Here is a 17584-nt window from a genome sequence, read left to right as displayed (position 1 = left end):
TCAGTGGGTCCCATATTACCTTGGATAAAGCTTCATTGCTCTTCATTTTTTCTCTCAGAATTTTCCACCACTTGCTCTCAGGAGGATACTGCCATGGTGTTTTCTCAAATTGTTCTAAAAGCTAAAAAACCAGAAACTTTTTCTTTCCTTTTTGAAAATAAACTTAAATCATACTAGCGTAAAAATCTCTTCTAAAAAAGACAATACAGCTACACTATCCTACCTTTCACATCACTCATACTCTGTTTTTCCTCTGGGCAGTAAACAACTGACAGAAGATAAACAGGTACCACGGAAAGCTTCTGCTTGGTTCAGTGATGACTTCTACCAGTAACTGGGATCCCATAAGACAAAGCAGACCTGTAACCCCCTCCATACTTCACAGGCAGGGGGGCTCGTAAGCCTTCCTCTGCCTCTGACTATAGAAGGAAAATCACCCTGCCAAAGAACCCCTGCAAGAAGACTCATAGCCCCAATACCTAGGGATTCCCATGATACAGACCAAATGCTCCAGAGTATTTTAATATTGGGGATTACATCCTAATTTTTATAATCATGATAATGATACCAATTTGTATCCAAAGTCATGTGACAAATGTGCCTATATTTTATCTGTCACAGTGAAATGTATAAATTATATACAAGTAATAAGAATCTGGATAAGTTACTGATTACAGTTTGAAGAGTAAAAATCTCTTTATTGCCTAAAGAAATACTAAGTTAGATTTTTTTCCAGTACGTAAAGCCATTTCTTGGCTGTAAGTTCAATTCCTCTGGAAGCTGTTTTATAATCTTTCAGATAGCTGAAATCAGTTTGCCGGCTGAATGCCTCTAAATTTTCAATCACCTTTCAAAAATGCTTAACTTACCCACATACAAATTATCTATACATAAGGAGTTGGATTTACCAAGTTCCATAGTTATATTTAAGAATAGCTTTCCATCATAAATTTTATTTAAAATAGATATTAATAGACCTGTCACCAAGTGAATCAAGATTGAAACATTTTCAAGAACTGATTTCCCTAAAGACCAAGCCACGTAAACTGAAACCCAGGCAAAAGCTCTCACCTGTTTAGTAACAGCATGTATGTCTCCTAGCAAGGTCACAGCAGGTCTTACATTATTCCCCAACTCTTCTGCACAGATATCAACCTAAAAAAGAGGCAAGACTAAAGAACAAGCTGTGTTTATTCTTAAAAATCTTTAAGAATTAAGACAATAAATGGACTGTGCATGTTACACATAAGCATATGATTAAGATTTGATATTCAAGAAGTTCCTTGATAAAAGTATAAATCCGCAGAACTATATGAGTATCATAGCTAGTATAGAAACCTCACTATCACTTCAAGAAGTAAAATTGCTGTGTCAGTTAGGCTTGAACATTTAAAATTTTATTAAACCTTGTGTAATTGTTCTTAAAAAAAAAAAAGAAACCTCAGTATCTTCCCTCATTTTAAAATCTACTCCAGGGACTTCCCTGGTGGTGCAGTGGTTAAGAATCCGCCTGCCAATGCAGGGGATGCGGGTTCGAGCCCTGGTCCGGGAAGATCCCACATGCCAAGGAGCAACTAAGCCCGTGGGGCACAACTACTGAGCCTGCGCTCTAGAGCCCGCGAGCCACAACTACTGAGCCTGCGTGCCACACCTACTGAAGCCTGCGTGCCTACAGCCCGTGTGGCTAGAGAAAGCCCGTGGGCAGCAATGAAGACCCAACACAGCCAAAAATCAATAAATAAAAATAAAAAAAAAAATCTACTCTGTAGAACTTTAGTATTGTTCCACTATACTCACAGGAATGCATTTGACTTGATCAATTACAGTTTTGAATGTAATGAATAATAAGGTTCTACTTAATTACCCTGGAATTCTTATTCAGAGCAGGAGTTCTCAAATTTCAGCATATATCAGAACCGCCCGGTAGGCCTGTTAAGCCACAGACTGCAAGAATCCACCTCAGAGTTTCTGACCTCAAGAGGTCTGGGGTGGGGCCCAAAAATGTACATTTCTAACAGGTTTCCCAGGAGGTGCCGATGCTGCTGGTCCAGGAACCACATTTTGAGACCCACTCCCAGGGAACGGCATGATTACGTCCTATTTACTCAGAAGCTCCATTTCTGGATGGCCATGGGCAAGCTTCATGGAAAACAGCTTCTTCGAGGAAAAGTAATTTAGGCACCCCAAAGCGGATGCACTTTATTCTGTAATCAAGAGGCAGCATCTTCCAGTACAATCCAGGTCTTGCTTGTTTGTGGTTTTAGTTTTCAATGGCCCCTATTAGAAGTTGACTTAGGAAGTAAAAGGTAAGCAGGGAGAAGACAGCAATTGCAGCGAGGCCATTAAAATACCTTTACACAATCTGTGTAGGGCAAACAGGTTTGTAGGCAGTACTTTTCACATCAGTAAGGAAACTGGTTTATGAAGAGGGGTCATAAAGATACAAGAGCTTATTCCAAACACATAGTTTTAGCACCACTGTTTAGAGATTTCCAGCCAAAGGGTGTTTGAAGGTTTTGGAATCTAAAAGAATAACTTGATCCCTAACAATGCTGAATGTTTTGTTCTAATCTACCTCCTACTTGAACCTCTTTTGTCTACCTTTAAATATACTTGAACTATGAAGAAGAGACAAATTATGCTTTTCAAACTATTTAAAACTTGATTTTGAAAGGTTTCCTGGTTAGCAGTAAAGTGGTACATTATGTTTCATAGGCTTGAAAAGGCAGCTTACTTTGGTACCTGTAATTATGCCAGACAATTTATAAAATTCTACCTTTGTAAAAAGAGAAACAGTTCTTTACAAAAGCCAAGAAGAAAGTGGAGCTGATAACGGCTGAGAGAATAATAAACTACACATAGCTCTGATTTTAAATCTCTCCTCTTAGGACTTCCCTGGTGGCACAGTGGTTAAGAATCTGCCTGCCAATACAGGGGACGTGGGTTCGAGCCCTGGTCCGGGAAGATCCCACATGCCAAGGAGCAACTAAGCCCGTGTGCCACAACTACTGAGCCTGCACTCTAGAGCCTGCGAGCCACAACTACTGAGCCTGCGTACAACAACTCCTGAAGCCTGTGCGCCTAGAGCCTGTGCTCCACAACAAGAGAAGCCACTGCAGTGAGAAGCCCGCGCACTGCAATGAAGATTAGCCCCCGCTCGCTGCAACTAGAGAAAGCCCAAGTGCAGCAATGAAGACCCAACGCAGCCAAAAATCAATCAATCAATCAATTAATCTCTCCTCTTTGAGTACCTGGATAAACTTCACATCTGGCTGATATCTTGGAGGCAGTCCAAAATGTAAAATCCAATTTAATCTGGCACCAAATAACACAATTACATCAGCAAATTGCAAAGCCCTATTAAAAAGAAAAATCTGATATAACAAAAAGGATATCTACATTCTTATTTGAATTATTCTAAAGTTAATTTCTAAAGTATTTGGAAAAGTCTAAATAATTTGGATCTTGTACTGGTCTTGAGAATCAGCTTATACGGTAAATTTGATCTTTCAAACTGAAATAATTTATGAAGCCATTCTATTTAAATCTAATCCAAAAGATGAAATAAGTAGAAAATACTACCATAAGACTTTATCTATACTCTGTATCATTTATTACTTTTTTATCATTAGAAAAATTAATACAAGTATACTGTAGATAATCTGGAAAAAGCAGAAAAGTATAAAGAAAAAGCCAAAATCTCCCAATAATACTATCAACTTATAAACTATTATTAATATCCTGGCATAATTTCATCTAGTCTTTTTTTCTACACATGTGTATTTTTATATAGTTGAGCTTATATACTAAATACTGTCTCATGCACTTTTGCTTATCATAAATGTTTTCCTTTATCATTAAGTTCTTCTTAAATACAAATTTTAAAGGCTACACATTTTGTTGAACACAAATTTATTTCACCTCTTCTCAACTGCTGGATATTTTCTTTGTTATTAACAGTACTGGGTTGCACATCTTCATTTGAATCTTAATATATACTTCATATTGATTCCTTGAAGCAGGTATTTTTATGATGATTGATTCACTTTCCCCAACTGCTTTCAAAAAATATTACACCAAGTATATTTCTAATGGTTTTATATATCTTAGTATTTTTGTCACTATAACTTCAATTTTTTGATATTTACTTTGATGTCCACTCTGATATTAATAACCCTTGCTCTCCTTTTGTTTACCTCATGCGTCTTTGCTTGCTTTTACACTGTGTCATTTTGTTGCCGATGTGGCTCTAATGATGCATACAACTGTCATTATTATTGATCCAATTGAAACGTCATGCCTTTTTCCAGGATAATTTTTATTATAATAATTGTCGTGGGTTTTCTTTTTTCTACTTCTTGGCTATTTCCCATTTTTCTTATCTTTTGTCCAAAGAGGATCTGTTTTTTTTTTTTTGCTTTTACCTTCTGCAGTGGCTTATGCTATTTTTCACAGAAATTCAGTTATTATTTCAACTATATAGTCAAAAAAGCTATCCTCATATACTGTTTTGGTCCTGTAGGACCCAATTTAACTAACAGATAAAAACTGAAAATGGAAGGATAGATTTGCTTATAGATACTCCAAAACTTGAAATTGTTGATACTTGAAATTGTTGATACAATTATTTACAGCCCCTTACAATCTTTTCTATATTATTAATGTCATTAATATTATCTTCTTAAAATTCAACAGGAATGAAGATAAACTTCAGCTCAACCCAAGTTAAAGTATATTAAAAGAAAAAAACATTGTAATAATTAATTTGGCTACTGTATAATGTATACTAATATGAAAAAAGTAAACGTATAAGCTTATTAAAATAGCATTAAATGAGCAACATTAAAGATTGAACAGGAAACATGACATTTAAAAACCCCTCAAAATTAGTTTAGCGTTTGCATGACAACATGAAAATTACCAAATGTAGAACAGTGGTAAACTGTGGAGAGGGAGGGAGGAAATGGGATCAGGTAAGATATGCAGGGACTACAAACAAATCTGTAATTTTTTGTTTCTTAAAAGAAAAACTTAAAGCAACACATACTACTTAATATTATATTTGATAAAGTTGAGTGGTGGTTACATAGTGCTCATTAAATTACTCTTTCGTTTGTATATTTATAGTATTTCATAATAAAGAAATTTAAAAAAAAACACATGGTTTATCAGAAAGTGTGTTTTAAAAATTTAAAAAGAAGAGGGGCTTCCCTGGCGGTCCAGTGGATAAGACTCCAAGCTCCCACTGCAGGGGGCGTGGGTTTGATCCCTGGTTGGGGACTAAGATGCCACATGTGGCAGGGCAAAAAAAAAACAGTAAAAAGAATGAGGTGAAGTCAATTAAAAAAAAAAAAATCTAAGAAGAAGAGACTTCCAGTGCCAGCCAAGGCTGGGTAATCCCACTCCAGCCTAGCTCTCCCACTGATACAGTGGAAACTCTGAACAAACTAGAAAAAGCAACTACCTGAGGCTTCTGAAAAGTAAACAACAGTAGGTGGACCGGGACGAGATCAAAGAAGTGACCCATGCAGGTGGTGAGTTTTTAAGGTTCTCCCCTCTTTTATCTCTTTGCTTTGATTCAGAGCAGTCCTAGTTGCAGAACTAAAGGAAAGCAAAAACTTGGAGAGAAACCATGTCTTTTTGGCCAGAAGATCAGGAAAAGGGACCCTGCATGCCTGAGAGCATGGGGGGAAAGCTCCAAAATTTTCTTTTTCTCTATTTCTCTCTCACAGCTGTGCTGTGAGGGCAGCACAGCGGCACTGTGGTAAGTCCTAAGCAGCTAAAATCCCAAGAGAAACTTCATTTTTCAGGCAAGAGGAACTGGGAAAAGGGGCCCCTGTGGTCTGGAGAATATGGGGGCATCCCCCTTATCTTTCATCTTTCTTTTTTTTCCTGCCACTTTGCCTCAAAGGCAGCACCTGTTGTGTGGTACGATAAGGTAGCAGCAAGGGCCAGGAAAAGGGACTCTGGGAAATGGGTGGGCTATGTCTTAAGAGAGAAAAGGAATCCCTAGTTCTGGATATTAACCAGCATGTTTATATCCAGAACTGGGGCTGGGGCTCACCCCTGGGCTGGGCATGTGTGGACAGACCCAAAGGAGCATAGCAAAGGCTTTGGAAATCAACTGACCCTGGAACCATGCTCACAGTGAGTGAGTGAGTCAGAACCTGCAGTCTGAATCTAACCAAGCTAACTGCTTGCTAAAACAAACAAACAAAATCAGCATTCTACAGAGGATTTTGGTATGACCTAGAATCTCACAACACAGTATTCAAAATTCTAGGATACAATCCAAAACTACTCAAAACACAAAGAACCAGAATAATGTAACCAATTTCAAAAGAAAATATAATGAATAGATGCCAATTGTACTGATGACCCAGATGTTAGAATCAGTAAACACATACTTTAAATCAGCTATTATAACTATGTTCCATAAGGTAAACAAAAATACTCTTGAAATAAATGGGAAGATAAACATTCTCCGCAGAGAAATAGAACATATAAAGTAGACAAAAGGATTAAAAAGAATTAAACAGTTATTCAGGGACCTATGGGACAATATCAACATGCCTACTATTTGTGTTACTCCAGAAAGGAGAAAGAGGTCGGTGTAGAAAAAAATATTTGAAGAAATAACGGCCAAAATCTTTCCAAATTTGGTGAAAGGTATCAATGTACAGATTCAAGAAGATTAGAGAACCCCAAACAGGATAAACTAAAAGAAAACCGTGTCCAGACACATCATAATCAAACTGCTGAGAAACAAAGATAAAAAAAAATTCTGGAAGGAGCCACAGAAAGACAACTACATCAGCCAACAGAGATTCAAATGACTACAGATTTCTCATCTGAAACCATGAGAGTCAGGAGATAGAGGACAACATCTTTAAAGTGTTGAAAAGTCTAAAAAGAAACAGATGTGCTTAAAATTATGTGATTCTTTCAGAACTTCTCCTAGATTCATTAAAGTCACAAAATAATTTAAATTAGCCTGGAATCTGCCAAGCCATTGTATTTAAAGTCTGGAGCGCCACGTACCTGGACCTGGCAGCACCTACACAGTTTGGATGGTTGTCAGGGATAACACCCTTTCCCATGGGGGTGGGCAGAAATGGCAATTTACATTGCTCCACCAATTTCCTGATACTCTCCTCTGCACGGGCATAAGCAGCACCTACAAGAAATCGAAATGTATTGGACAAGTCAGTTAAGCTCCAGACACTGTGACCCTTAAAATAGTTCATGTGAAATTGCTTTTAGAACTTCTCAAACATTCTCCTGCTCAGGGCTTAAACTCAAAACAAATTGTGACTATGGTTTTTGTTTTTTGGCCACGCCACGCGGCACGTGGGATCTTAGTTCCCCGACCAGGGATCAAACCTGTGCCCCTGCAGTGGAAGTGCAGAGTCTTAACCACTGGACCACCAGGGAAGTCCTGTGACTACGGTTTTTATCTTTGGTATTTTACAATGTTTAAGAGGGCAATAGTTCTAATTTCCCCCCCAAGTAATATTATCAATTATTCTGAACGACGTCTACCCCCAAACAAAGGTTGCACTTCACATCTCTTGCTGCTCTTAACTGTCAGTTCTATGCTACTTTCCTATTGGATTACTACTCACAATTCCCTGGACACACATCTACTGGTAGGCGCAGGTGGGAAAGGAAGGACTTTGCCCTGACAGGGAAGAGCAACCTCACACGTTGCTCCCCACCACCAGCTAACCAGGACTGCACAGTCATCTAGTCTGCATATGGAAATTCTAACAAGGCGCCTGCGTTTCTAAAGCTCTGTAGATCGCTTCATAGGCTCTATAATCCTGTGATCACAACAGGACTAACTCGAATGGGTCACATCATTTGTTTTTACAGTTGTGTGCCTGCAGAATAACCATATGCTTTATGCCCTCAGTGGCACTGAAAACAACTTACTGTTTGAATATAGAAATGATTTCGTTTCTAATGTCATCAAGGCCATCGTTTTAGCTATTTAACTTTATGCTCTTTCTGAGGGTTAGTAGAATATTACTCCATATCCAGAACTTATAATTCTCTACTGAGTCTCAGTAAATAGTATAGTATGTTCAGATTCAATTTAATGCTCCCCCCTATAAAACTACCTTAGAATCTTTTGTCATCCATGTAGGATGAAAAATAATCCATTTTTTTTAATCCAGAAAGTTTCCTTCTATTCTCCTTCTTGCCTCAATATTTGTCCATTCAGTTCCCTCTTCCTGGACTGCGTGGGTTCTCTGTGTCCACTCAGTGACCGGTCACCCATTTTTTCAAGGGGTGGCTACAGCGTCATCTCTTCTGAACGGTCTTTCCACACCACCTACACAAGAACATTGTTGCTGCTTCCCCTGGGAATCCACCTCAGCTCTCTACACACACCCCACTTATTTGTGACCAGGTCTGTCTACTTATAAGTAGGAACCATTATTTCTCTATATACCTCACAAATGTTTTCTATAATCCCTGCCTTATCATAAAGACTCATTAAATGGTGGTTAAAGGAAGTACAAAAACTAGCATCCACTGAGCTCTATTATTTTGTTGTTTAATTGTAACAATACTGTTGAGGTAGCTAATCTCTATTTTACAAGTGAGGTAACTGAGACTCAAAGCAGTTTTTGCCAAGGTCACAGAGCTAATATATCACATAGCTGTACACAACTCAGCTCTGACTTCAATTTTTTTCTGTTGTCCACCATTTTTACTAAAACTGTTTTTACTTTCTATGTAGTTATTTCCTAAGTAGTTGATAAATGACTAGCATGGTCATAGATGATTCACAGCCCCCTCAGGTCTAGAACATATAATGGATACTATAATAAATTGCTGACATGCGTATAAATTGGTACAATACCTTGGGAGAAAGCAATCGGACAATATGCTCCAAAGGCCTTAAAATATGAATACATTTTAACTTAGTTAATTTTCTTTCTGGGAATCTATCTTATATCCTAAATATGGAAAAAGCTTTAAGTACAAACGAGTCTGTTGCAGCTATTCTAAACACAAACAAAAACTGGCAAAGATTTAAATATTTGCCAGTAAAGTATTAGTATATACATGAATGGACATTAAAAATATTTGGGAAAAAATCTAAGACCATGAGAAAATGTTATTCTAACGTTAAATGAATTAAGTATAATATGAAACTGTCTAATAGAGTGGCCATTTGACCCAGCAATCCCACTCCTAGGTACATACTGAAGAGAACTGAAAATATACATCCACACAAACATTTGTACATGAATGTTCATAGCAACATTTTTCACAGCAGTTCAAAAGTGGAAACATCCCAAATGTCCATTAACTATGAATGGATTAAATTAAATGTGGTATATCCATACAATGGAATAATAACAATAATAACTATGAATTACACTTATTATTATATTATAATTATAATAAATATATTATCACTATTATTCAGCAATAAAAAGAAATGATGTACTGATACACGCTACAACATGGATGAACCTTGAAAACATTACGCTAAATCAAAAAGGTCAGTCACAAAGGACCATACATTATATGATTCTATTTAAAAGACGTGTCCAAATAGGCAAATCTATAGAGACAGAAAACAGATTCACGGTTGCTTGGGGCAGAGGGCAAAGGAGGTTTGGGGTGACAGCTAAGGGATGTGGGGTTTGGGGGAGGGTAATGACAATATTCTAAAATTGATTGTGGTGATGGATGCACAACTTTGTAAATATACTAAAAGATATTAGATTGTATACTTAAAAAAAAACTGTCTATACAGTATGGTCACAATGTATAAAATATACATGCAAAAAGGAATACAAAAGTACTACATGTTAAAATGTAGTACTTCTTTGGATGAAGGGATTTCTTCTTTCTAATCTTCTGGATTTTCCAAATTTTTAATAATATGCATGTGTAATCTTCATAATGGAAAAAAACACATTTTATTCATAAGAAATGTAATAGGGACTTCCCTGGTGACGCAGTGGTTAAGAATCTACCTGCCAATGCAGGGAACACGGGTTCGATCCCTGGTCTGGGAAGATCCCACACGCCAAGGAGCAACTAAGCCCGTGTGCCACAACCACTTAAGCTTGTGTGCCTAGAGCCCACGAGCCACAACTACTGAGCCCGCGTGCCACAACTACTGAAGCCCGTGCGCCTAGAGCCCGTGATCTGCAACAAGAGAAGCCACCACAATGAGAAGCCCGCACACAACGAAGAGTAGCCCCCGCTCGCCACAACTAGAGAAAGCCCACGTTCAGCAACGAAGACCCAACGCAGCCAAAAATAAATAAACTAAATAAATTTACAAAAAAAAATAAGAAATGTAATAGGTGATATTCCAGGCATTCTAGAATAATTCTATGATTTCAAAACTAATAAATAATGCTAAATGAATAAAGAGAATTTTTATTCCAATTTCAAACATTAGAGCCGATGCTAATAAATCATGAAGACAATTTCTAAACAGAATCAGCATTCTTTTGAAAGCCTAGCAAGATTTAGAGTTCCATTCAATGCTACCTTTCCCGATGATAAGAAGGGGCTGTCTGGCATTCCTAATAACAGATGCTGCCATACATACAGCAGAGCTTTCTGCCATACTAACAGGAGGGGGCATGCAGCACTCCACGTACCTGGAAACAAAGAGCTCTGTTAATTAGGAGGCCAACTTTTAAACTTTTTTATTGTGAAAATATCAAATACATAAAAAGGTAGAAAAAATAGTATAATAAACTCCATATGCCCACCCTGTAAATTCAACTACTAATATTTTACCCCATTTGCTTCACACATACACACATAAATATACATATACATTTCTTCCTAAACCATTTGACAGTAGATTACCGCAGCAAGACTTAAAAATTAAAAGATAAAGACTTTCTCCCATATAACCATAATATCCTTGTCATACCTGGTAAATTAATATTTATTCCCTAAGATCATCTAACAACCAAAGGAGCAATTCACTGACAGGAAATCTGAGTTAATGGCTTCACACTGTCGTAGTAGTTGTTGTTGTAGTAATAATAAAAAACATACTAAAAGTTAATATTTCATACCTACTATGTGCCATTTATCCTTATTTAATTTTCAAAATAATGAGATTAGGTATTACCATTATCTCTGTTTCACTACTGTGAAAAAAAAAAAACTCAAAAAGTAGGTAACTTGCCTGGGGTCCCCAGATGGCATATGGCAAAGACTGGATTGAAAATGGTTGTTCTGTCTCGAAAGTCCATGCTTTTAACTACCTCACTATATTTCCACTCACTGAGTAAGTCAATATTTTAGTACCACAATATGCATTAGTAAAAGAAATATTAAATATTAAAACTGTCATAGTTAAGTATTTCTAGACACCAGCTCCTCAGTGTTTTAGTTCATTTATCCCAATTAATAAACATCATACTGTACAAAACTTGGGCATATAATACCAAAAAAGGACATCCAAATCTTTACAAAAATTTTAAAGAAGGCTTACAGAGTTAACTTACCTAAGGTACATCTCCCCCCAACCCCAATAATATTATTTTGATTGTCATGTTCAGGTATTATGAAGAATAGATGTCCTTTTCGTCTGACTCTCCCAAATGGAAACCTCTACTTGGTATCCTGAGTGAACAGAAGTGCCCACTGTCTCTCTGTAGTCACTAGGTCCATGACAGCAGGAATGTGCTAAATGGTACTCAGGGTGATGCATTAACCCAAGTACCCATCCTTACCAGGCGTGACTTAGATACCAATTTATTGTACTTATTGTTCACTCAGTGTTTATTTATGGAATATGGGAACTTGGCAAATCACAGTAACATCTGGTGTTGAAATATTTTTAAATCACAGAGACAGACTAAAATTTTTTATGCTGAGTTCTTACTAGAACTATTTGAAAATTACTATTTTTCAATAGTCACTTCATCTCTTGGTTTATACCATGAAGACTCTAAGTAACCATACTACATGAGGATTAGTTTTTTATGGTTACTGAAATAATAATTTCAAATGAGGAGTTTGGGAAGCTCCAAGTATTTGATGTAGTAATTAAACCCCAAAATAATTCCTAAATAATGCCATTTTAATTAAGAGAATTAAGCCCTTTGGCCAGGATTCAGTTTAATTACTAAATCTTCAAAAGTTAAGACAAACTGAAGATTAACTTATAAACTGCTAGGTAAATTCTTTTTAAAAGGTAAGCATTATGGTAACACAATTAAGAAAGACTCCACTTAACTATTACTCACCTTACAGAATCCACATTCACCTGGAGGTTCACAAAATCTGCAGGTATGTCAACATAGCAAGCACCTGGACGACCATAAATACTGCTTCTCACTGCCTAAGTTCATTACAAATGGAAGAAAATATTTTAAAAATCTCAATCCTTATTATCACATTCCACTCAAAGAGAATTTAAAATTGTGAAATGAACACTATTTTGATTTTTCTCGACATCCTTAGTTGATGCAACATCCTTAGAAGTAACCAATTTTAATTACATTGAAATGCCCTCTATTGATTCTATATATTTTAAAAGATATTTTTGTTTAAAAGGGGAGAGATAAGAAAAAAATACGCACTTAGGGCTTTAAAATTCATTTTCTATTACACTTTAGTCCTAGAAATTATCTACTAGGTTCTGCCTACCAGTCTTTACTTTATAACATTACTTTCACCTGCTTCCTAATTCTAATGATTTGGCAAAGGTTTCAGAAACTGTGATGTTGTAACATGTATCAAATGGTTTCTATAATACATGGTTTTTGAAACAGCTCAAATGTAACTTCACATATAAAACTAATTTATAATACACTGTTTAATCAACTAATAGATGGTCTTATATTAATACTAATGTAAGTACTAATTTTCAAAAACTTAAGTAAATTTAAGTAATAATACTTAAATAATTTAAGTAATAAGTACTAATTTTCAAAAATTTAAGTAATTTAAGTAATAATACTTAATAATATAAGTATTATTTTCAAAAATAATCTTGCAAAAGCATAAGAGAAAGGGTACCCAGGATTTCATTATATCCTTCTTTTTACTTTTCCATAATTTAAAAAAATTTAAAAACTAAAGTAGAGGGGAAATTTTTTCAAAATAATCTATTTTATCTGTTTCTTTAAGTTAATGACAGTGAATATTAAAATGTACATAGCTACTTATCAATATCATTGCTAACTGCCTGAATATATTCCAAATTGCTACTCATTCTATGGAGAATAAAAGTAACACAGGTATAAGCAATTGAGAAAAACCAGCTGACTTGGAGAGCTTGTAATTAAATACTGTACCTTTTCGATAATAGAGGGAATAGCTTCTATGCTACTTGGCCGGGCAGAGAACTTGCTATATAATCTACAAGCTTCAACCTATATGTGAAAAGAAAATCACTTAAAATTCAGCTCATGTATCATATTACTCTTCTGAAAGAAGACAAAATGTTAAGCCATTACTTTCCATTATGTTTAGAGGCAAGATGGAGAAAAATGCATTACCTAGATTGTTTCTTAAAAGCCTATTCAAAGTACAACCAAATCTCTGCCTTGGTGTGATTCAGGAAGAAAATCAAAACAAGACACAATTTTCATTTCTTAGACTGGCAAAAATAAAAAAGTTAGATAATACCCAGCATCTACCATAATACAGGAAAACAGGCACTCTCATAAACTCTGGTGAGAATATAAATAGGAAGGGAAGTTGACACTGTCTCCTAAAAATGTAAGTAAGTATATCCTTGGGCCCAGAAATTCTACAGCCAGGAATACACAACTTCATCTGTTATATCTCATTACAATAATAATCTATTTTTACATTTCTGCCAGTTTTCCTGTTATATATTTTGTTGTTATGCTGTTTGGCATAAATTCAGTAGTGTTAATTTTTCACTGTTTCATGTGCTTTGAAGCACTGTATATTCCATAGAAACCGTTTCTCTTAATACTTTTTGATATAAAATCTACTTAACAGTTGGTAGTCTTAGTCCCACAGGTATGAGTAGTTTTCCTCTCAACTTTTCTCTTCCTCCAAGTCTGAGAGTCCCAAACCATTTTTATTCCTGCATTTTCTTGACTCTTTGAAGAACTTATTTTCAGAGTTTAAATTTCTGTCAAAAAGGTGTATTTCTTGGAAGATTGCTCCTAAACAGAACCTAAGCTTTCTTAATAACCACACTGAGAGTTTCTTGTACTTGAGGAAAATTACCTTTAAAATATCTCAGGTACTTTTATTTTAATTGTTTATTTTGCAGACAGGAGTTTTAATTTCTTCTCCCTAAATCTTAATGGAGTATACTTAGTTACTAAATGATAGAGGGAAGATCTTAAGAGTTGGGTACCTGAGGAAACTCCTGAAAGGCCCCCATTGTTTCCTGACTTCTTTCAGAGGAACCACCAATCACAATCAAGGGCCTGAAATATTAATTTTTTTAAAAGAGAATTACAAATGAGATCAACACGTAAAGTACTCAGCAAGTGCCCAATGAATAATAAACACTCAATGAATGTTAAAAAAGAGAGAAAGAGAGAGAATTACATTTTCCCTTAAAAACTGCCAATTTAGAAAGATTTAGGAAACAACTTCGTGTGAGAGAACACTTCCTCAATTTTGGAAAAATCTGTAATTTGTAGTAAATATTTTTCCTCCATGCCCCTCTCTCCCCTGCCTCTTTTGGATACTGATTCTAAACCTCTGGGTGTGATGATGTAAAATGAATTGTTATGCCCTTCCTATTATTCTTGAAATTAAGAGAAGGAAAAAACTTTTGTCACACTTTCCTAAATGAGTCTATTTGGAAATGGCAGAATGAAAAAAATTCCTCAGCAATAAAATTCTTATGCTTTGGGGAGAAAAAAAAAAAGATACAGCAAAGTTAAACTTACTCAAAAATTATCAGACACTAAAGTAGATAAGAAAGAGAAAGTGTAGGAAGGACGAAAGAAGTCAAACCCTAAAAAGTAGGAAACACATGGCAAGAAAGAAAACAATGTCCTTCCCACAGGAAATTTAAACATTTTATGAATTGATCAAAACATAGCCCCCTTTAACATGATCTTATCGGTAAAGAACCAGAGATGGGATTAAGGGCAAGAGCAACTAATCTGCTTATAAAGCCAACTCAATAAATATAAGATTTCAATTATCCTGCTAGTTATGCAAGACCAAGTGAAAAATTAAATACATTCTTGCATATTGAGCTGGGATCTTTGATAAACAGTTCTTCACTTAAAGAGACTTATACACACATTCACAAATATATATATATATATATGGAATATACACATATTCATTACAAAATATTAATAGTCTTTTTTTCTAGGTAAGAGAGCTGTTGATTTTTTTTTCTTATTTTCTTCCTAACTCTCTCAATTTTTCACTAAGCCATTTCCTCAAGCACCTGACCCCTGGTCTTCCCACCACAGATCAGTGGTTGCTCCACTAGGTAAAACCATGCGTTGAGATTTTTAAGAAAATGTTTTAAGTAATTACCAACAGTTCATGTTTGCATTTGCCATACCACCCAAAGCATGGATGAGACCTGGGCCAGAAACAACAAGGCAAACTCCCGGCCTAAAAGCAAAACAGAATTAATTTTATTAAAAGCAGGTCAAATGCAATACTTGATTCATATCACTTTAGGGTGAAATGTCACCTTCTTGGACTTCAAAGGCAGGACATATAGATCTTTACTACAATTGTAAAACAATTATTAGAATATATTTTTAATTAGAAAAAAAAAGGTTATATCAGTCTTCCTGCAAGAAATAAGGTACCTCACACTGTATTTCACTAACCTCTTTATACTTTGCTCCTATTATATTTGGGCTAAATCAAGTTGATTGCATACAGAAGCAAATTTTTGACTAATGGTTACATTTCTGTATGGAAAAAAAGTGTTTTAAAAAATTTTCTTAACAAATAAATATATAATGTAAATTGGTCTTTGCCAGAAAGTAATTCTGCAATGTAGTGCTCTGCCCCAATTTTTTAAATTGAACTTGAATGCTTTACCCCAGATGACTTTCTAAGCTTAAAGCACTGAAGAAAAAGGTATCTCCATATAATTCAACTTGCCATTTTCAATTTATAAAGTAATTTCTTAAGAACCTCTATTTAAGACAGTCTTTAAATTGGTGCAGCCACTGTGAAAAACAGTATGGAGTTTCCTCAAAAAACTAAAAATAGAACTACCATACAATCCAGCAATTCCACTCTGGGTATTTATCAGAAGAAAACAAAAACACTAATTCCAAAAGATGTATGTACCCCTATGTTCATGCAGCACTATTTACAATAGCCAAGATATGGAAGCAACCTCAGTGCCCATCCATGGATGAATGGATAAAGAAGACGTGGTTGATACACACACACAATATTACGCAGCCATAAAAAAGAATGAAATCTTGCCATCTGTGTCGACATGGATGGACTCGGAGGATATTATGCTTAGTGAAATAAGTTAGACAGAGAAAACCAAATACCATATGATTTCACTTACATGTGGCCTCTTAAAAACAAAACAATGAACAGAAAATAGACTCAGAGACAGAGAACAAACTGGTGGTTGCCAGAGGGGAGGTGTGTGGAAGAATGGATAAAATAGGTGAAGGGGATTAAGAGGTACAAACTGCCAGCTATAAAATAAATAAGTCATCAGGATGAAATGTACAGCATAGGAACACAGTCAATAATATTGTAACAACTTTGTATGGTGATAGATGGGAACTGGTCTTATGGTGGTGACCATTTCATAATGTATAAAAATACTGAATCACTATGTTGTACACCTAAAACTAATATAATACTGTATGTTAATTATAACTCAGTTTAAAAAAAAAGTTGAGATAAAACATAGACTTGAGTTTACCTGCCTGTCAGATATCCAACCGCAGAGGCAGCATAACAAGCCTACGAAGAAAAAACACTGGGACTTAAGCATTTTGGGACTCTTATAGTATTAAATTGTTATTAAGTAGTAAGTATTATTAAGTATTATACATGTATAAAGTATGTATATAATAATTCACTCTCAAGTAAGGGGGAATTGGAACATTTTTCATTCTAACAAGTAATGTTCTACCTGTAAATTTCAAATAATGGTTTAAGCATCTAATTCTAATTTTTAGTTTTTCAAGGAATTTGTCCATATCATCTAGTTTATTCATAGTATCATCTTATAATTGCTTAAACGTCTGCAGGATCAATAGGAATGTCCTCTTTTTTATTCCTAACATTGATAATTTGTGTTTTTTCTCTTTTATTCTTCATCAGTCTTGCTAGGGATTTACCAAATTTATTAATCTTTTCAAAGAACCAATTTTTGGATTTGATTTTTTTCTATTGTTTCTTTGTTTTCTCTTCCATTGATTTCTGCTTGTTTTTAAAAAATTAATTAATTAATTTATTTATTTTTGGCTGTGTTGGGTCTTCGTTGCCATGCATGGGCTTTCTCTAGTTGCAGTGAGCGGGGGCTACTCTTTGTTGCGGTGTGTGAGCTTCTCATTGTCGTGGCTTCTCTTGTTGCGGAGCATGGGCTGTAGGCGCGCAGGCTTCAGGAGTTGTGGCACGTGGGCTCAGT

At 35.5% G+C, this 17584-nt stretch overlaps 1 protein-coding gene across 3 annotated transcripts in view; it reads right to left on the bottom strand.

Annotated features, from left to right (window-relative positions):
• Window positions 1-17584, bottom strand: part of HACL1 (2-hydroxyacyl-CoA lyase 1) — a 45942-nt gene that overhangs the window by 26044 nt on the left and 2314 nt on the right. For all 3 annotated transcript variants that reach the window (XR_005019633.1, XM_036849540.1, XM_036849539.1), the window contains exons 3-12: window positions 16874-16914; window positions 15496-15576; window positions 14345-14417; window positions 13302-13379; window positions 12249-12343; window positions 10528-10640; window positions 7042-7177; window positions 3252-3357; window positions 1072-1155; window positions 20-121 (exon numbers count right to left, since the gene is read on the bottom strand). Coding sequence is in view for 2 of the 3 variants with exons in the window: in XM_036849540.1 (XP_036705435.1) it covers window positions 20-121; window positions 1072-1155; window positions 3252-3357; window positions 7042-7177; window positions 10528-10640; window positions 12249-12343; window positions 13302-13379; window positions 14345-14417; window positions 15496-15576; window positions 16874-16914 (909 nt within the window). In the remaining variant the exon portion in view is untranslated. The remainder of the gene's footprint in view (window positions 1-19; window positions 122-1071; window positions 1156-3251; window positions 3358-7041; window positions 7178-10527; window positions 10641-12248; window positions 12344-13301; window positions 13380-14344; window positions 14418-15495; window positions 15577-16873; window positions 16915-17584) is intronic.

The sequence above is a fragment of the Balaenoptera musculus genome, chromosome 4 (assembly GCF_009873245.2).
Source record: "Balaenoptera musculus isolate JJ_BM4_2016_0621 chromosome 4, mBalMus1.pri.v3, whole genome shotgun sequence".
Taxonomy (NCBI): domain Eukaryota; kingdom Metazoa; phylum Chordata; class Mammalia; order Artiodactyla; family Balaenopteridae; genus Balaenoptera; species Balaenoptera musculus.
Note: the sequence above shows the minus strand (reverse complement) of the source record. Positions and strands in the feature narration are given on the sequence as shown.